The sequence below is a fragment of the Hylaeus volcanicus genome, chromosome 1 (genome assembly GCF_026283585.1).
Source record: "Hylaeus volcanicus isolate JK05 chromosome 1, UHH_iyHylVolc1.0_haploid, whole genome shotgun sequence".
Classification (NCBI taxonomy): domain Eukaryota; kingdom Metazoa; phylum Arthropoda; class Insecta; order Hymenoptera; family Colletidae; genus Hylaeus; species Hylaeus volcanicus.
In genome coordinates this window covers 25,623,962-25,642,440 of record NC_071976.1, presented here as the reverse complement: position 1 = coordinate 25,642,440, position 18,479 = coordinate 25,623,962, and the positions used below count along the sequence as shown (strand labels likewise).

The 18,479-nt window shown below is 40.5% G+C and overlaps 1 protein-coding gene across 1 annotated transcript in view; it reads left to right on the top strand.

Moving 5' to 3' along the window:
- LOC128882458 (B-cell receptor CD22) overlaps window positions 1-18,479 on the top strand; it is a 451,951-nt gene that overhangs the window by 321,391 nt on the left and 112,081 nt on the right. Inside the window, exon 7 of the mRNA XM_054134062.1 lies at window positions 13,313-13,435. Within this exon, the coding sequence (XP_053990037.1) occupies window positions 13,313-13,435 (123 nt within the window). The remainder of the gene's footprint in view (window positions 1-13,312; window positions 13,436-18,479) is intronic.

Genomic DNA, 18,479 nt, shown 5'->3' with positions numbered 1-18,479 from the left:
CAGAAACGGCCGGTTATTTATCCTCGGACACCGCGAAGCGTTTCTTCCGCTTCAGGTAGCCGCGGGGCAGAGCTTGATATATGTATACCGCTTCGTTTCGATCGGTTTCTTTCCCCGCGTATTTCGTTGTATCTTCGCATTAATATCGGCTCCGCCATTTCCCCTGCCATCTCTTTTTTTTCCTCCCCGGCCAATACCGAGCCATCGCGTCATTTCTCGGTTTTTCTCGCTGTTCCAGCTGCCAGGACAACCCCTGCACGATCAGTCGTGTCATCCGAGCCAGAGCCTGCGTAATTTTCGACGCCAGAAAAGCTAGCGTACGCGCGAAACGAACGTCCCGTCCGACACTTCGTTAAAGCAACCCGCTGACGACTTCGTTTCCATCCCTTCCCTCCCTTCCACTCGTTCGCCACCCTTCTTTCTTCTGGTTCGCCCCGAAATTGAAACGACGCGTCCTCGCTCCGGGCTCGCTCCTCGTCGGCGGCTGAAAACCCGCCTTGACGTGCTTCCTCAATTATTTTGGTGGGCCCATCGATTGGAAACGGGGTGGAAAATTTTAATACACCTGGGTATAGACTTCTTCCTCTTGTTGGATCGTTAAGTAAACATGGGATGGCCAATCTGTTGGAGTTATTGTATAATATTATTGAATGAACGAAACAACATAACGACACAAAATGCGAAAAATGACTGAATTTAGATGAAACTTGGTATACAGGGGTTTTAGAGGTCGTTGATTCCAAATCTGAACTCGAACTTTAGATATTCAAAATGGCGGATACGGGGATCCCTTCACATCAACCCTCGCCAATGCAACTTTGTACACACCCAGAAGACACTTGAAGACTATTCCTCACAAAGTTTCACCGAAATCGGTTGAAAACTCTCATAATTATGAAACATTTAAAACAGTGTTCCGCTAATTTTGTCCAGTAGTTTATACGAATAGATCGCAAACATCACATACTGCACAAAAGTCTCTGTAACAGAACTACAGCCTATCCCAGTTATCAGAGTCATCCCGTATAAACGTACAATGTTAATAGACGAACGGATGAATTTTTCATAGCTCCACCCCGAAATCATCCTAATATTCTTCCTCGGCATCAATTTGTCATGGTGCCTTCCAAACTCCTGCCTCGTACCGCGGTGAGTTAACATAACTGCATCAGTTTCATCGTTACGAACACAAAAGGGACTCGCATGGAGAAACTTCGTTGGGAACATTTTGTTTCGGTCTCCCTCCAAGTTCGAGGATCCCCTATCCCGTTCGATTCTGGTTCCTTACTTTACGACGAGACTGGGAGACTGTTTCCATAAGGAGTCCGGTTTCCATTCACCGGCTCGTAACGTCGATTTGACAGTGGATACCTTTTATATCGATCGACCATTTGGATCGGCAACTCACGGACGCGATTACTCCTGAAGAGAGGGATGAAAAATTCTCGTACAGCTTCATAAATATTTAAAGGGGTTTACGTAAACGTACAATTAGGTGTCCTCTGGGAATGATGGAAGACGTGATATGGTTCTATGTGCCTCATGGGCCACCATGGTGCAAATCTATGTGGTCACATATTTTTATTTAGATTACGATGATGCGAACGTTCAAAGAAATTTTTCATAATATTCTCAAAAACTTGTTTCCTACGAATATAATTTTTATAGTAGATGCATGTAAGTACACTCTGTGGGCATAAAAGCTAATAGAAAGGATTTCCAGGAGTTTTGACTTCTTATTTATTAAAATAAAAAGTGTTTACCTTTGAACCTGTGTACAATTATTCGTACGTCACTGTACGATCATCGAAGGGGAACCTTTTTTGTGTTTAGTATATCATACTATTACTATAGGCTGTCGTGAAATTGAACTCGATAAACATTTCATCCAGAATTATCGAGAGAACAAATTACTCATTTATTAATTAGTAAGCTAGAGCATCGATATGTATCAATATGTATCGATTCCCAGGTGCATCAGTATCTAACTAGTATCGTAATTTATAATCGCTGGTATCGATAAAACGTTATCGTTATCATTTATCGTGGTGTTATTACAATTCAAACATGAAATATTCAGATAGCATACGTGTGACCTGTGGCATGTGTTGTTTATGAAGTATATGTGCGACATCCGATGTTTGCATAACATGTGTTGCAAGTGTGATTCTTGTGTGCTAAAAGTTTAGTTTGTGACACCTATGATTTATGAACGACATGTATACGTGACATCTATGCGAAGAATGTGGGATGTGTGTGAAACGTGTGAGGGTAGCTTCGATATCCAGCTTAACACCCCACGGTCACTGCTCTGAAGATTTGCGTCGCGACGAAGGGGAGGAAGGGATGAAAAATTCTCATAGAGCTTCATAAATATTTCAAGGATTCGCATAAACGTGCAATTAGGCTGAATTAGGGGTCCCCCGAGGGTGATATCGCTTTTCATCCGGGCATCCGGTTCCTTTTCCGGGATTAATCGTTTTTCGATAGTCTTATATCCGCGCTCGTCCACCGAACGAACTCGAGCTTTTTGCGAAACTATCCTCCTTTCTTTGCGCGTCCCTCCTCCTATGAATTATACAACGCATAGCCGCTGGCGGCTAGGGTCCCTCCGTTTCCCCGCGAATCGCGCCACTGGATTCGCTCGACGACGTGCCAGTTAATTATCTCGACGAGACGCTATTTATTGCCTCGAACGGAAAGATCTTGCGTCTCTGCGAGGTGGCACTTCGATCAGGAACGTGGAACCTCAGCCCATCTGAGACAGGAGAGCGAGGCTTTCTCATATACAATATTTTATCAGTTACGTGTCATTTCTAAGTTATACGTTATCGAAGAATGTTTCTTCTGGATAATTAAACGGGGTGGTGTCGATAGTTTAGTCGTGAGAATTATATTTTTTAAAGTTAATTTTTGAGGTTAGAAAAACATGGTTGAATCTCGAAACAATAAATTGTCGCTCCACATACACTTCTTATCGAATCGTAAATATTAATTAAAGCGAAAAGAAATTACAATGTCTATCAGAAACGAAAATATAACTATGGAAGAATATATGAGCAAATTAAAGGAATAAGTTTTATATATATTACACGTGGCACACACAAGAAGAAGAAAAAAAGAAAGGAACAGAAAGTATTTTATATTCTTTCAATAATTGGCAGCCTAGAAAAATTGTTGTCAAAGTTACGGTACGTTTTCCACGAAAGCACACCAGTGTACACAATTACCTGAATAATCGGCTTCCTAATGGGAACCCCCTTAATGGGGGTGCGTTCGAGTAACATAGTTATACGCAAAACTACGCGGCGAAGTTATGGCGGCGAGCAGCGCCGGCAACAGCCGGCGTTCAACCTTTCGGAATGTCTAGCCAATGGCGTACGTCGTAACCCCCTGAAACCGAAAGTAACTTGGAAATTTATGAAATAGCGCCACGCTTCCAGCGCTCTCATCGAAGCCGCCATAATATTGCGGCGCCCCGGTTCTAGCTTAGTTGCGGCGCACGCCTCGATAACACGGTTCTGGCCTGATGAACGCTACATTCAGCTGTATAACTTGGCTATTGAGGTCGTTTAATGAAAATTGTTACGGTACCGCCGAATCTCCGCGGTGAATGCAGATGCGCTCGCCTACGGGAATGTATACACGCTTATTATCGAGTGTCTGGCACGGGCTCGGTGAAAATAGAGGGCGGAGGGAGGGGCACGTGCGCGTACAATCGCGCCCGCGGCTATGTTTTCATTCAACTTGGAATTACAATTTATGCCGGGTGAGTTGGAAAACCAAATTAAAAACGGGACACCCTTGATTGTATGCTACTTCAGCGAGGACAGTTTGGATCTAATGGGAGCTATGCAGTGGAAGGGATATTAAAAAAGAGATTTATCTTCAAGTGTGATTATAGTCAGGATACAGTTAGTGATAAATTAAGAACAAGGTTTATTTGGATATTAGTAGCAGACATACTAAGAAATGTGTACTAGAAAGACATGATCAATAAGTGAGAAAATTAGATATTAATTATTACAGAAAGTACTATTCCAGACTTGAAAATCTTAGTGAAATAACTTTGACACGTCTGTATTACTAAGTTATGAGTGCATGATATTCAGAGAAATCACTTACAAGAAGTCTCGATCAATAAATCTCAATGTCTGCTACCAGCATTGTCTGACTAGGCACTTGCTCGTACTACTAAATTTAATAGACCGCTAAACGGACGGTAAGGAGCCCATCTATATGTCGGCTATAACACTCATCACTCGTGTTATCACAGAACCCATTGTTCAATATTCGAGTCCGAACATTGATAGTTGGCAACTACTTGGCACTGACTTTCCAGATAGACCTTGCAGATAGTGCTTGACTTTTCATTGTAATTCTGCAGATATCTGTTAAAATTAACAAGTTGATTTAAGCTCGTTTAAACTGGGTCAAATTAACATTTGATAAGATAAAGTTTATACCAATCAAAACTAAAAATATTAAATAGCAAACCAGAATTAGCAGTGAGTAGTATAGGTGAGTAGATGGTCAGACATTAGCACAACGTGTCTTTGTATAATTTCTGATTGTTCCTGTATACTTACTATAAAATATTGCCATGCATTGTTGACGATTACAAGGCTACAAATGTACTTTGAAAATTATTTCACCTTGCAAAGTTCATTTTGGTGGCCTCTCTGTAGCACGAAGTAGTAGTAAGCAGTTACTGGTCGGATAGACCAATATCGAATTAGAGGTTGTTTGACACCACGAACGATGAGTAGCATAGCCGTCCCGTAGACAGGCTCCTATACCATCGCTTTAGTGATCCATTACATTTAGTAGTATGCTTAAGTGTCTAGTCAGACAATGGTGTCAGCACATCTTGAAAGTTGTTGACCAGTTCCTGCACGTGATTTGTAACGATTGCATCTACGTCAAACTTTTTAGTCTTAAATTCTGGTGTATCCAAGTCGAAACTGCACAGAACTGAGTATTCTTTATGTAGAATTAAATCCTGCCATTGGGGATATATTCGTTTTCTTCTATTTTAACAGTACAAGTATATGCATTGCTTGTTACATTCACAATTAATATCAAGAAAAATGTAAATAAACAGCAACAAGCACACCTTATTGTTGGCTACATTTTTCACCCCTTAATTGAACTTCAGCTTCATCTTAATTCATTCCCATCTGCGATGTAATCACAACCATACTTCAAGACATAACGCAAACGTAATAAGAAGTAAATCTCTTTCTTGATGTTTCCTCTTGTCAAAGCTACCGTTAGATGCAATCTCTTTTCAATGAAATTGCAAAGAAGCAACAATGTCTCAAAGGCAGCTTTAGTCGCGAAAATCACATAATCCGAGGGAAATCTCCTTGTTCCTCAGACTATATCAAAGGACAAACTTTCTAACAAGTAATTACGTATCCATGGAAATATCTGTGAAAGGATATCAGAGGTGTTCGAAGTTGGAACAAGTTTCAAAGGGACTATAAGATTGAATTTTGTAATTGCTCGAATTTTCCCAGTCGAACTTTCTATGTTCCAATATAGATATTTCTTTTCTTTTCTTACGTAGAATAAAAGAAGCTTTAAACGTAGAAGTGAATCGCGAAATGGTCACCAGAGGCGAGGTTATCTCTTTGGAAATCGTGCGAACGTTTGAAATGATCCGGCGTACCCCGTGGATTTCGGTCTTGCCGCACACTTGAGCAAGATTAATAGCAGCTTTATGAAGCTTACTTGATACTTGGTAATTAGGTAGAAACAGGAGACTGCTTAGCCAGGTAGCAAGGCTGCCACGGTTCCCTGGTTAATACCTTGGAGGATAACTACAAACTTAAGACCGAGAAACTCCATGAACTTTCGATTACAATTTACTACTTGCTCGAAGTCACTTGCGTTTGCAGGATCGGTGATTCGAATTCCCTGTGTACCGTCCGTGTGCTTCCTGCTTTATCGTTACCGCGTCGATTTCATCTTACCATCGTGTACGTTACGCCCCGAACATTGTGATGGGTGCTAAAAAGTATGGCGATACGATTTTACGGTGGTACGAGCTATCGTCTGCTTTTCTAAGAGTGATAAAAAAAAAAGATGAAAATCTAGAAAAATTGTTGGGAATGTTTCGAGAAACGTTAGTCTGAATTTATAGGAGGGAGTTGGATTTGAGAAGTTAAGCGAGAAATAAATATTAACCGTGGATTTATGCGAACTCAGCTCAACTTTACACGAGTGTGTACTTTATGGAAACTGTGCTGTAGTTTTACGGAATTTCCTTTTTTTTATTATTCATTAATTTTTTGGAATATTTTATGGTTCAACAAAAGAATAAATTCTACATGAATTTACCTTGCATTATCATTGACATATGAGAACAACGAGTTCGCACAGATCACGTGAAAAGTACATTAAATATATGTAGAAGGTTAGCGTGGTTTAAAAGAAGCGTTTCTTTAAAGTATTCCTTCTCAGTCAATAGTTTTATTAAATATAACAATAAACTACGGAATTTAAGAAAATGAGGAAGGCAAGAAGAAACGAAGAAAAATTGTTTTACCAATTTTCTATTTTTTAATAGTCCATCTTGTACAATCATTTATAAAAAGAAATTCGTTCATCCACTAGATTGAAATACCACGCCCCTAACCGAAACACACGTTGTCAAACCGTTCCATTATCAAAGAATCGTTTAATACGCGCCTCACGATTTTTCCCGAACGAACGAACAAACGAACTAGTTTTTTACGAGAGTTTTCCACCGTCACGCCTACCGCCCGTTTTCGCATCTCTTTTTCACGGTGAACCCGCAAACCAAATATTTGCGCACAGTCATTGTTTCGTTAATAGTGCAGCCATGCAGCTGCGTGACGATGGTCGCTTAATGATTTACAATGGACACAATACACGCTGTGTGTTTTTCTCCTGCGTACATGCAATCTCGTTTTTTCACGTTTTCATGTCACGATATGGCATGGTTGAATTGAACTCATTACGTTCTTTTTATTTATGCTAGAAAAAGGTGGAAGAGCCCAATCAAGCCTGTGTGTTTTACGTTTCAATGTGTAGGGCTTAGAATCTTCAGAAGTAAATGATCTAGGAAACAGAATAATCTAATTCAAATTCCAAACATGAAATAAATTGTGAATAAAATTACAGGATGAATACAAATATGTGTTTTAAACTATTACGCTAGAAGCGATAGGATTTCTAAGGACATTTCTAAGAACACAGGCTTAGGATCGTCACCAAAAATAAAATGAATGGTCTACTATGACGTGGACAAAATAATTACAATGAACTAATGAAAAATATTGATTACACCCACTTGTCAAAATAATTACGTTAACTTTTACATGTAAAACATAATGGTTAATATTGAGGCAAATATTATATTACTTCCATGATTTTTATTATAATTGCTGGCTAATCTGCTATATTAATTACGAATGCAAATTCATCTTGAATCAGGCACCACTTCCGGGTCTACCTGACTGTGGTAAAGAACCAACAGACTTTGTCCCAGACTGTTGGATGTGTACACCGATGGGCTACAAGACGATCAAAGCGCCCGCGCCTGTCCCGTTTCGCAAGTATCATGTTCCAAGTCTCAAGGCACTCAGCTTCCCTGCATATTGAGGCTAACTGTTGACCTTGACTAATGGAGTTAAGACCACAGACCACCAGTTTGCGGCCCACGCGAGTCCTACGTCAACCCCTAGAGGAAGAGCAAAACTGGCGCATCCTCTTCCATCCATCTCCTTCCTATTCTTTTAATTACTTTTCTAATAGTGTTCTCGTTATTAACATGTCACACATTTTAGAACCATTTACTTTTATCCACGTTCTTCATAGATTACTACAATATTTAGTAATTATATTGCTTTTCTTTAACCACATCTTTTTCCTCGTGAATATTTTATGATGTTAATATCGAAGACACACTTGATATTTTCCTCCATTCTCTGCAACTTCCCTGGTCTCCATTTCTGGTTACTTATTTTTCTCATTCCAAAACAGATCGTTCGCACTCGTAAAAATATATTCTCGACTACTATTTCGAAAATGATCAAAAATTTCCCAATACAAACTTCACAAGATGTACCTGAAAATTCATCTATTAACATTATTCACTATTAAGAGGGGAGCCTAGTCCAGCCAAGGCTTCTTCCAATGAATATCAATTTAAGGTATAATTTATTTTTGTTCTTGAAACTTTTTTTTTTACATATAAAAGTAAGTTCAAAGAAGAAAATTTGACATTAAAGATTTAATTTGAATATGTACATACAGATAGTAGTGGTGTTTCTTCCCATGAGTCAGGCCAACTACAATCGCCGGATATCATAAAAGTCAACGTTTGCCATTAACAGAAGTGATGAATAAAAGAAAAGCAGCCTTATATTCCAAATTCCGGTCTACTGCGCACTCAACTCAATGTTTCGAGAGTCAGAGGCCACCATCTCGCTCAGCCCCCAAAAATTCGTGAACCGTAACAACGATCATACGTGATTCGTTTCGAGTTCCCTTTTTCCCCTGTCAGTTTTTTTTATCCAAAAATTCCGGACCAAGGGGAATCCCTTTGACCGCGAAACGGTCCCGGGCAATAGCTATCTCGCGATACAAATTACAGACGTCTGCAAAGCCGCGGTCGAATTCGTGGATTCGTTCTTCTACGTCGCGCGGATCCCTCGCGGAGAGCAACCCTGCAAAACCCCTTTTTCCCTCGAGGGTGTGTAGGTTTGCTTAACGGCCCGTACAAGGTTTACGAGCGTTCCAGCGGCAACGTTAGGAAAAATTTCTTTGAAGGGGCTCCGTCCCTTTCCAGGGCATCGAAGAGCGCGCGTCCACGCTTTAAGCAAAAATCTGCCGTCGTTCCGTCTTACGTTAATTCACGACCGGCGTGAAGGGAATTATATAGGAAGAGGGAAATAGAGCAAGAATTTCGCGTCGAACGAGTCCCAGACGTACGATTTATCGGGCACCGAGCAAACGGGAGCGAATACGCGAGGCAACGACGACCAATGGGCGTTCCTGTACACCAGGGAGTCTCAATGGGGGATGAACAGACCCCCCAGGGCCACTACATTTCTTGGGGGACAGGGGTATAAGAGTTAAAGAAAAGCAATATAATTACTAAATATTGTAGTAATCTATGAAGAACGTGGACCACCTAACTATAGTAATTTAAATGGGTCTTGGATTATTCATTATATATATAGTGTTTTGATATATAGTCAATCCCATAAGTATTCGTACCTTTCATGTTTCCAAGTAAATTTTTTATTATAATTGTGCTAAGTTATAACATGTGTGAAGTCTAATTATGTACAATACATACTTATAATGAATCATTTATTTGGAAACATTAAATCTGTCATTCAATTTAGACAAATTTTTTCAATAGACATAGAGAGTACCAATACTAATGAGACTGATTATAAATGTTGCATGGTATTAAAGGGCGTGATGAATGATCTTCTTCTTGTCTACCTTGGTGGACAGTGGGAAGTGGACTACCTAACTTTAGCTCCTTAACAAGCTATGAAATCAACTTATGCAGATATAAAATATATTAATATAAAAATTGCGTGGCGTTTAAGAGGAGCGTATGACGCATGATCCTCCTTTTCTCTACCTGGTATTGTAACAAAGACATAAATATAACCCATAGTTCCTCTACCATACACCCCATTTTGTATGAATCCAGTGTCCTAGATCATAATCAACCATTTAACCATCTCTGATCACCTGTAACGGTTTCACAAACCCCAGAAAAAATGAGAGTCGGACACTCTTTGAACTCTGTCCAGCCTCCATCCATGCAAACGGTTTCCCACCACCCCAGAGTGAGATCCGCGTGATTACATTTTCGTGTACTTTGCTTCCGCGAAGCATCAAGCTTCTCGAAACGTGTCAGCTATCGAGCCTCCCCTGTCAGAGGGCGGTAGAAGGCTGAGAACCGCTGTTGTGTACACGTGTCCGTGTTTTACAAGGCTCGACACGCGTGCACGTAGCGTCTGTGTGCCCGTCCGTGCGCGTCGGTTGCCGTCTGAAACAGACAGGCTGGTAGTTTGCGGAGGCGCTTTAAAGTTCTCATTAAGCGATCGAGGTCTGTGGGACACTTCTGTGTCTCATTGTTTGCTTTGTTTGGTGTTTACGCGACTGCGCTGGGACTACAGCGGCGTCGGCGTCGGGCGACGGGGTTGGCGTCGAGTAAGAGCCACGAGAGGCACCGTAGCGACTGCCTGGCGGAAAGAGGGACGGAGAGGAACGAAAGGAGTGATGCCGGGCGAAAAGAGGACGGGAGGTAGCTTTCATTAAGCTTGCATTGTCTCGGCACCGCACTATTATAGCCGAGTGAATAACTTGGAGCCATCCGGTGGTCGGAGCGAGGAAAAGCCTCTCGCTCCTTTTTTCACCCTCCAACCACCCCCGTCCGTTCCCACCACCCGCGTTTCCGCCTTCTGCGGGAGTTCCTCTTCTCGTCCGGCCCAATTCGTCCACATTTCTCTTCCTTCGTTCCTCGACCATCCCTACCTTTCGCGGGGCACCAATTTATTTCGTGACCTCGACATACCGCGACTCCACCCCCACCGCTGCTCGTCAGAAGTATTAATGGGTTTCGGTGGCCCGCTCGCTTCAGGAGCGAATTTTTTCCCCGGCTAGAAGACCGGTGAGGTGTCCCCATCAGTTGGTATTTTCTTTGGACTTTGTTTGAGAAGTAGGGAAATTGTGATTTATGGGTCTGTGATTACGGAATAAGTGAGTCATCGGGTGAAAAATATATTTATTTATATCGGTTCTTAATTGGGAAGACGTATTTTGACTAACCTTCGTTTTATATTTGATTAGAGCTTTATTTCTTTGGTATTCCTACTTTTAATTTTGGTATTCTTATTTTAATATATACAGTCAGTCCCATAAGAATTCGTACCTTCTGTATTTGTTGAAGTCGTTTGTCTAAATTAAATAACAGATTTGATGTTTCCAAATAAATTTTTCATTATAGATACATACAAGCGTAAAGTTTATTCATGTGTGTATTTATTAAAGAACATTTATTTGGAAACATCAAACCTATTATTTAAATTAGACAAATTTCAAAAGACAGAGGATACGAATACTTATTGGATCGACTTCCAGTTAAACTTCCAGATTAATATTCCTAATTTCATAAATAACTGCAATCGATACTATCCAGTACGTCTACCTAATAATAACTCTGTCATACACGAAGACACGCCATTTTATCAGCTCCCCCATCTTCCTCCACGAACCCGTCATTGTAGCGCTTGCTGGTAGGCTCCAGGTCGGCGCCAGTGGTTTCGAATCCTCCGAAACTTTTTAACGACAGCCACTGCGATCGTAAAACCTTCCCTCTCTCCTCTCCGTTTTCGTTAATTACTCTCGAGCCCTAAAACCGCTCGTTCGTCGAGTACCATCGACATAGTCCAGAAATCCCGTTGCGCACACGTCGACGATTCGGATACGTGCAGGTTTCTGTTACTTGGCTCGAGGTAGGTCGTTAATGACGCGGAAGGAACGTTTTGGGGGGATGCACGAGGGTGTCGCGATGGTAGCTCGTTCGTCAGAGGTTCCGTTTGGCCGATTAGTAGGTTTGATGTCCGCCGTGCTCGTTTCCTCCCAGCTCGTTTCGGTTATTACAGAGCGCCGCCGTTTTCGCCTTTGTTTTGGCTTTTTACAAGCGCGATTTAAAGTCTCGAATCCCGCCATTGTTGTCGCGGATGGGTAATTGGGGTCGAGCGAAACGAGTTTTGGGACGATATAATGGGCCAACGACGTGGACACTGTTTACACGTCAGGGAAGCGTTTAGACGTTGACGAACGTGACGTTTTGGGGAATGGGGGACTATCTATCATGGGAGTAATGAAGTTTCGGGGGTTGTTCGTTGATTGTTTTATTTAAGTAATATCCAGAGACAGGGATGATAGATTTCGGTCTTTTTAGACAAATTGTGTGGTTTGGGAGAATGGACTAATTACTTCCTGATGTGATTTCAAAGTAATGTTTAAGGAGATCTACTGGTTTTAATAGATTTGAATAGATAGTTGTAATTGTTGTTGGATAGGGGGAAATATAATAGAAAGACTGATATATCTAGAAGAGTGCCGAGGCAGAAGTTACTAACAGAAATATACAATACAAAAAACATTATTAATATACTTCTGATAACGAAAGTAAAGAGAGTATAGAAGAATAAAAATAAAAAGCAAACATTGGTAATATTGAAATATAAAACTAAACAATTACAAAAATGTTAACATAATAAAACGTTAGATATGTCATTATTCTCTTCAGTTTAAACGGGGAAGACACAGGATCACAAACTTATCAAGTATTATAATGATGATACACAGTAGGATAACGCGAGCGCATAGTACAGAGAACAGGATTGACCTTATCCTGGCTGAATTTGCTTCTGGGGCTGGCAAAGTGTGCAGGACGGTGATCAATAACAGGAACTGATGGTAAACTAATGAAACGGTCGTGATTGTTATTCTCGGGCTAATTTGAAAGCTTCGGCCACTATAGCCTAAACTAAACTTGTTTCTATGGAGAGCACATTTCAAATCCTGCTTCCAAAGCCGATGTTCTCGACCAGGTAGCATGGAAATTTCACAACCCTACATTATAATGCAATTTGGGCTAAGTCACTAATCCCTGGTCTAGGAATGTAGAATCAGAGCACGATGCCAGATAATCCAGTTCCACGCGCGTTGATAAAGAATTTCATAACATCGAACGTGTGTTAATATTTGCAAGGACTAAGAATTCAATTTCGACGAATTGAGAATACACTTTAAAAAATCTACACAGGTTTCAGTATTTAAATAGAGAATATATCCTAAATTTGTGTTATTATAAACTAAAAACAAAATTGTTTCAGATAATTTCATTTTCCTTAAGTGTATCAATACTTGATCCTACTTCTAATAATACCAGCTCCAATTTTTTGTGTATACCACAGTGTATCATATTTTGACTTGCTTTTTCATGTCATAAAAATGGAAAACATATACGTACAACTTATACTAAGAATTAATTAATATAGTTAATATAGTTATTATTATTATTATTATTATTATTATTATTATTATTATTGTTGTACATGTTAAATATTCAGCTGTAGGAATCTCGCGAGGGCTAACAGAGTTTACCTGTTTCCTTTTTTTTTTCTTTTTTTTTTTTTTATATAAAATACCGATGTCGTTCTTATCCTTCGTCGGATCGATGGAATCGACACAGCTATCGATACCGTTGGCGCTGACAGTAATTGCTTAATCCCTGTTTCAGATACTCCAGCGTTCGCGATAACGCGTTTACCTGGTTTTGGAATTCCGATCGTCGAGGGGATGTCCGTCAGCCTGAAATGCGAGGTGGAGAGCAATCCGGCCAGCACGCCGATCTGGCAGCGGGGTAAGTGACAACAATGACGGCGGATTCGACGTTTCGTTGCACGTGTAACCTGTCCTGGAAAATATTTCGCAACATCGCTCCGTTGCGATGTAACGCGGTCTAATTCCGAGCGAATGAATCGTGAATAATTCCAAACGCGTTTATAACTTTACATGACCTTGCGAGTCACATTATTTACCCTTGATATTACAATAACTAACGCATGAACAGACACATGACAAAGAGATTATATCTCTTCAAAACGATCAAATAGTGGACAAACGGAAAAATGGACGTTAACTATACGCGTTCATCTTTACTAGAGTAAAGAAAGAAATAAAAGACAGCAGGAAAGCATTATCACGAAATTGTCCGAGTTTCCTCCCTGTTAGTTTTATCAGAAAATTAAACCCTGGTTTTGATTTCTGAAACAGAGAAATGAAGGAAATCAAGCACCATGAACGCACTTCCAACGGACGTTCTTAATGTGTTTTTTTCCTCTCCCCTCTCGGTTATCTCTCAGCCCCGCTTAATATTAATTTCCGCTCTATTAGTCTCGTTCTCCCTTCCAGCTTCCTAGTCATCAGCAAACAAAGCTATAAATCGCATAATCATATAACCCTATACTGCAGCAGATAGAGGAGGACCAGCGCGAGAGTAGTGGCTTCGGCACAATAAATAATCCGCCCTCCTCTCAGCCAGCCCTCTCATCGAAGATAAGTATACGCAGCAGATATTATCTTCCGCCAGGAGTACGCCTCTATCTTCTCCTTTCCCCTCTGTACACAGGGTGTCCCGTAACTCGTGGTACAAGCGAGTAGGGGATGATTTTGCGTGAAGAATTGAATCGAAAGTGTACAATAAAATTTTTTCATATGACACTTTATTTTCGTAAAAAATAAGTTTGAAAATTTGTCGACTACTCGTGTACTTGATTATTGTACTTAATTATCAAAGAATGTTCCTTTTATAATTCGAAGAAATTTAATTTTTCGACAAGATGGAGCACCACCACACTATAGTAGAGAAGTAAGATGTCATTTAAATGAAACGGCGTTCGACGCAATTTAATGAGAAGGGCACAGTTATGTTTCCAACAACGTGGACATTACTTCGAACAGTTCATAAATTAGACGAATTCTGGAGATCTGTTCATCGGCTCATCGACAACGTCTGCGAACGAGAATGGAGGTGATCTACAATGAAATCCGTCGAGCTGAAGCTGATCCAAGTGCGCGGATACTCGAAAACCTTCAAACTTATTTGTTTTCGAAAATAAAGCGTCATATGAAAAAAATTTTATTGTACATTTTCGATTCAATTCTCACGTAGAATCATCCCCTACTCGCTTGTACCACCAGTTACGCGACACCCTGTATATATCTATCTCCCTACTTTCTAATCCGGTGTTGCGAATGCTTCGTCAAGATTAAAATTCTACGCTACCGTTCCCTTCTTCCTTTCCCCTCCCTTTTCCACCCTTCTCTCACTCGTTTTTTTTTTATTTTCTATCTTTTCATCGGAATCAATGGAACTCCGCAGAGATTTCGCTTTCCAAGCGTTTCGCCGACTTATTCTCGATAATTGGAAATCTCCTTGTACCAACGCAAACGTCGTTGGTTCGCTCGAATTCGTTCGTCGCATTTTTCCCCTCCACCCAACGGCTGCTCCGTCCCCCTTTACCGGCAATCGATATCTCGAAGTTGAAGTGGTCGGTACAGCGACGCGCCTCCCTTCCGGAGGAAATGAACTTTCCGATTAAAAGGGAGAAGAGAGACGACGAAGGAGAAACTTCGTTGACGATACATTATATTCGTGTTTCGGCGGGCTCCGGTGCTCGAGGGGGTATTCTACCCTGAATGGATCAAAAGTAGGCCATTATTGCGTTCTCCTTCGGTTTGGAGATGCAGAAAGATATTTTATTGTATCGTTACCACTCCACTTCAAGAATTTTTACGAATGTATTCATTTCGTGGCGTCGTTTGTCAAAATTGAAAATGTTCGTAGAAAGCTACAAAATATGCCCATTGGTACGAGTAATTAGCAACTTCGAGGCAGTGTTCCAGTCCCCCTACAGTGTGGTGTCTATAATAACAACGAAATTACGAAGTATTCAAACTCCCTTTTTTCAATAATTAAATAAAACATTGAAAAAATTCATGTACCATCACCAAAACTATCCTAATCGCTACAAAGAGTATCAACTTGACAGATCCTCTGCATTTCTCCTGAAAAATTCTGAAGCGTTGCTCGTTTCTCGTCTCGGAAAAGTAAATCCCCTTAAGTGAATAATTTGTTTGACCATCGGCTTCAAAGGAGAAATCGATCCTGATAATGTCACGCGGCGATTTAATGAAACTGTAAATGGAAAAGTTTGAGGGTCCCAGTAACGTTCCCTAAAATTCTATTTCAATTCGCCGGGGAGAACGGGAACAAAGAATTATCGCAGGCCGACTGGATTCATTAGCAGTCTCTTGTTCTTTGTCAAGCTCGCCGCCGGCAGACTGTCTTACGGCTTGATAAATATTTAAAGCCTTCCTATAATTTCCCCTTTACTCGTTTCAGACACCCCCTCCCCTGCTCTGTCTACCCTGCGCCTTTGAGCTTCTTGGGGAATCCTTGAATTCCAATCCACTTCTCCAGTACAGCGTTTCATCGCAATGAGACGTTAGCGAAAGCCAAAGTATTACCGCGCGATTATGTAAAAGTGTACAATGTTACAATGTGATGGACCATTATTTGTAAAAGTAAAGGGTTTTTTCAAAGGGCGGCTTTAGGAATCATTTTTTATTAAACCAAAATGGTGTGAAATACATCTGATTTTGTTTAGTGCGAATGAAAGTATTAGAAGTAGAAATTAATTCTCTGCCTTCGTATTCAATTATTCATAATTCTAGTTTAAACAGAAATATTTACTCCTTCATTTTGTTATATTAAAATACCAATCTTTGTGGTAATGAATCACTCAGATTGACCGAGTATGGTTTTTCTGTATAAATATTTAGATGGAAAGTTCACCTTATAAATGCACAGAATTATCTTCGACACTTTATAGTTTGTTTCAAATTGAATGATGATGTTGGTCCGCCATACGAACGTATTTTATTAAGAAGAAGACAAAATTCTAAAGGCCCCTCTGGAGAACTCTTCGTATGACCACCTGTGCTTCAAGGATTCCATCACACAGGATAGGTACCTTTTACCTGTAAAAGATCAAACTTTGCATCCAACATCTCCAACATCCACCATTTCCTTCAGTTCATGGAATATACGATTTATCGACGCTTTGAAGATCATTACCTCTTCATTAACCGCTACCATTTATTAGACCCGAACCACTTTAAAGGTATTAATATTTCTACTCTCTGGTTCGGTTGAATTCATTGGTAAACCTTATTTAGGAAATTTCACTTTGAGCTGGGTATAAGGCAACCAGGCTTTCATTATCCGGTTCAAATAGTTCAAATAGTCGTGCAGTCAATGAAACTTCAGTTCAGCTAAGAATCAAAGGGAATCAATTTACACATTCGAACGGAAAAGTACACTGTAATTTTCGAATTTCTATTTCTCGAGTAACTGAGTCGTTGATTATTGCGTACTTTACCGAGGAGGACTGGGAATTATGGTTGAAAGCATTATAATACTACAGACACTTTCAGAGGCTAAGAATATTTAAAGATTCTTAATATTCGCGCTTCTGTGATGAATTTTAAATCTACAAAAATACAATCAAAGAAAATAATATTGCAGGCACGATGAAATGAAAGGAAAATGTGTGGCAACAATTGAAATGTGTAAAAGAAGTAATCTACATAAGTATACATACTTAATCAGTGTGTGGTCGAATAAAGTAGTCCCTGATATTCAGGCACTAGTCAGTAAGGCGCAGAATGTTCAATAAATTTTAACACACTGATAATCGCAGGTATCTTGTTCGGAGTTAAGTTCTTGGAGCGTGGGCGATAACCTTCCGTGCAATACCGAAACGCGCAGTTCTCATAAATCAGGTTAAGTACTTGTCAGTGAGCTGTCGTTCGATCCCGATCGCATCGCAAACCCAACATTGGTCCATCGAGCTGAACGACGCTTCGAAATTCGATACAGACATTCTCGAACGACTCTAGATACAAGGAGATCAGAGACACTTCGAAGACTCACTGAGGTCATCTTCCATAAAACGTAATCGACCATCACAGAGACTTCCGTTGTCGTTGGGACAACCGACACTAAGAGCTTGCACCAGGTTGCAGGTATGAAATGGTCATGGTTTTTTCAATCATTACAATGAAACTACATTCGAGTAAAATATGAAAGAATTTTCTTCTCTGTCTTGTACGAGTAAACATTTATCTCACAGACTCGATGGCTTTAACACTAGGTGATCCAAAAATTTGCTTGGTTAATCCTAAAACCACCTGTCCGTTATATTTAAAAGGACTTATATCTAATTCTACGATAAAATAAATCTACAAATAATAGCTGGGATTAGTAAAATCTACTACCCATCAAATTTAAGACTCCAATCTGACCCATTTCTGTAATACAAAATTGTCAATCGTAAGATACAGAAATCCCATAAATAATCCAGAAATTCACGAGGTAAATCGATTCTACAGAAGTCCTCCCGCAGTAAAATCCAAGTAACAAAGTAAAACCCATCCATCCGTCGCGTTTAAGATTACCTCTATCGATTTATGCAAGCAAATTTAGTCCGATTCTTCGAAACTTGCAACATGCTGCAACCCCTTAACCCAGATTCCGTTTCAGCGTTGTGCATCTCGCCACCCTCGCGCCAGTTCCACCAGATGCGTGTAGATACGTGCAGGTTACACACGTTCGGCTTTACGTAATGGCCGCACAGCGGCCCGTTACGCGTTCCGCCATGGGAATTAACGTTTGTTTTAACAGACGTACTTTTCGCCTCTGCGAGTTCTCGGCGTGGAACGTTGTTCCAGGAACGAACGGCTGGCAGATTCGTTCTCTCCAGAGTGTGATGCAAGAGGCGTGTGCTCGCGTCGTGTTAGGCCTGATTCGCTGTTGGCGCGCCGATGATAACGACTCGTCC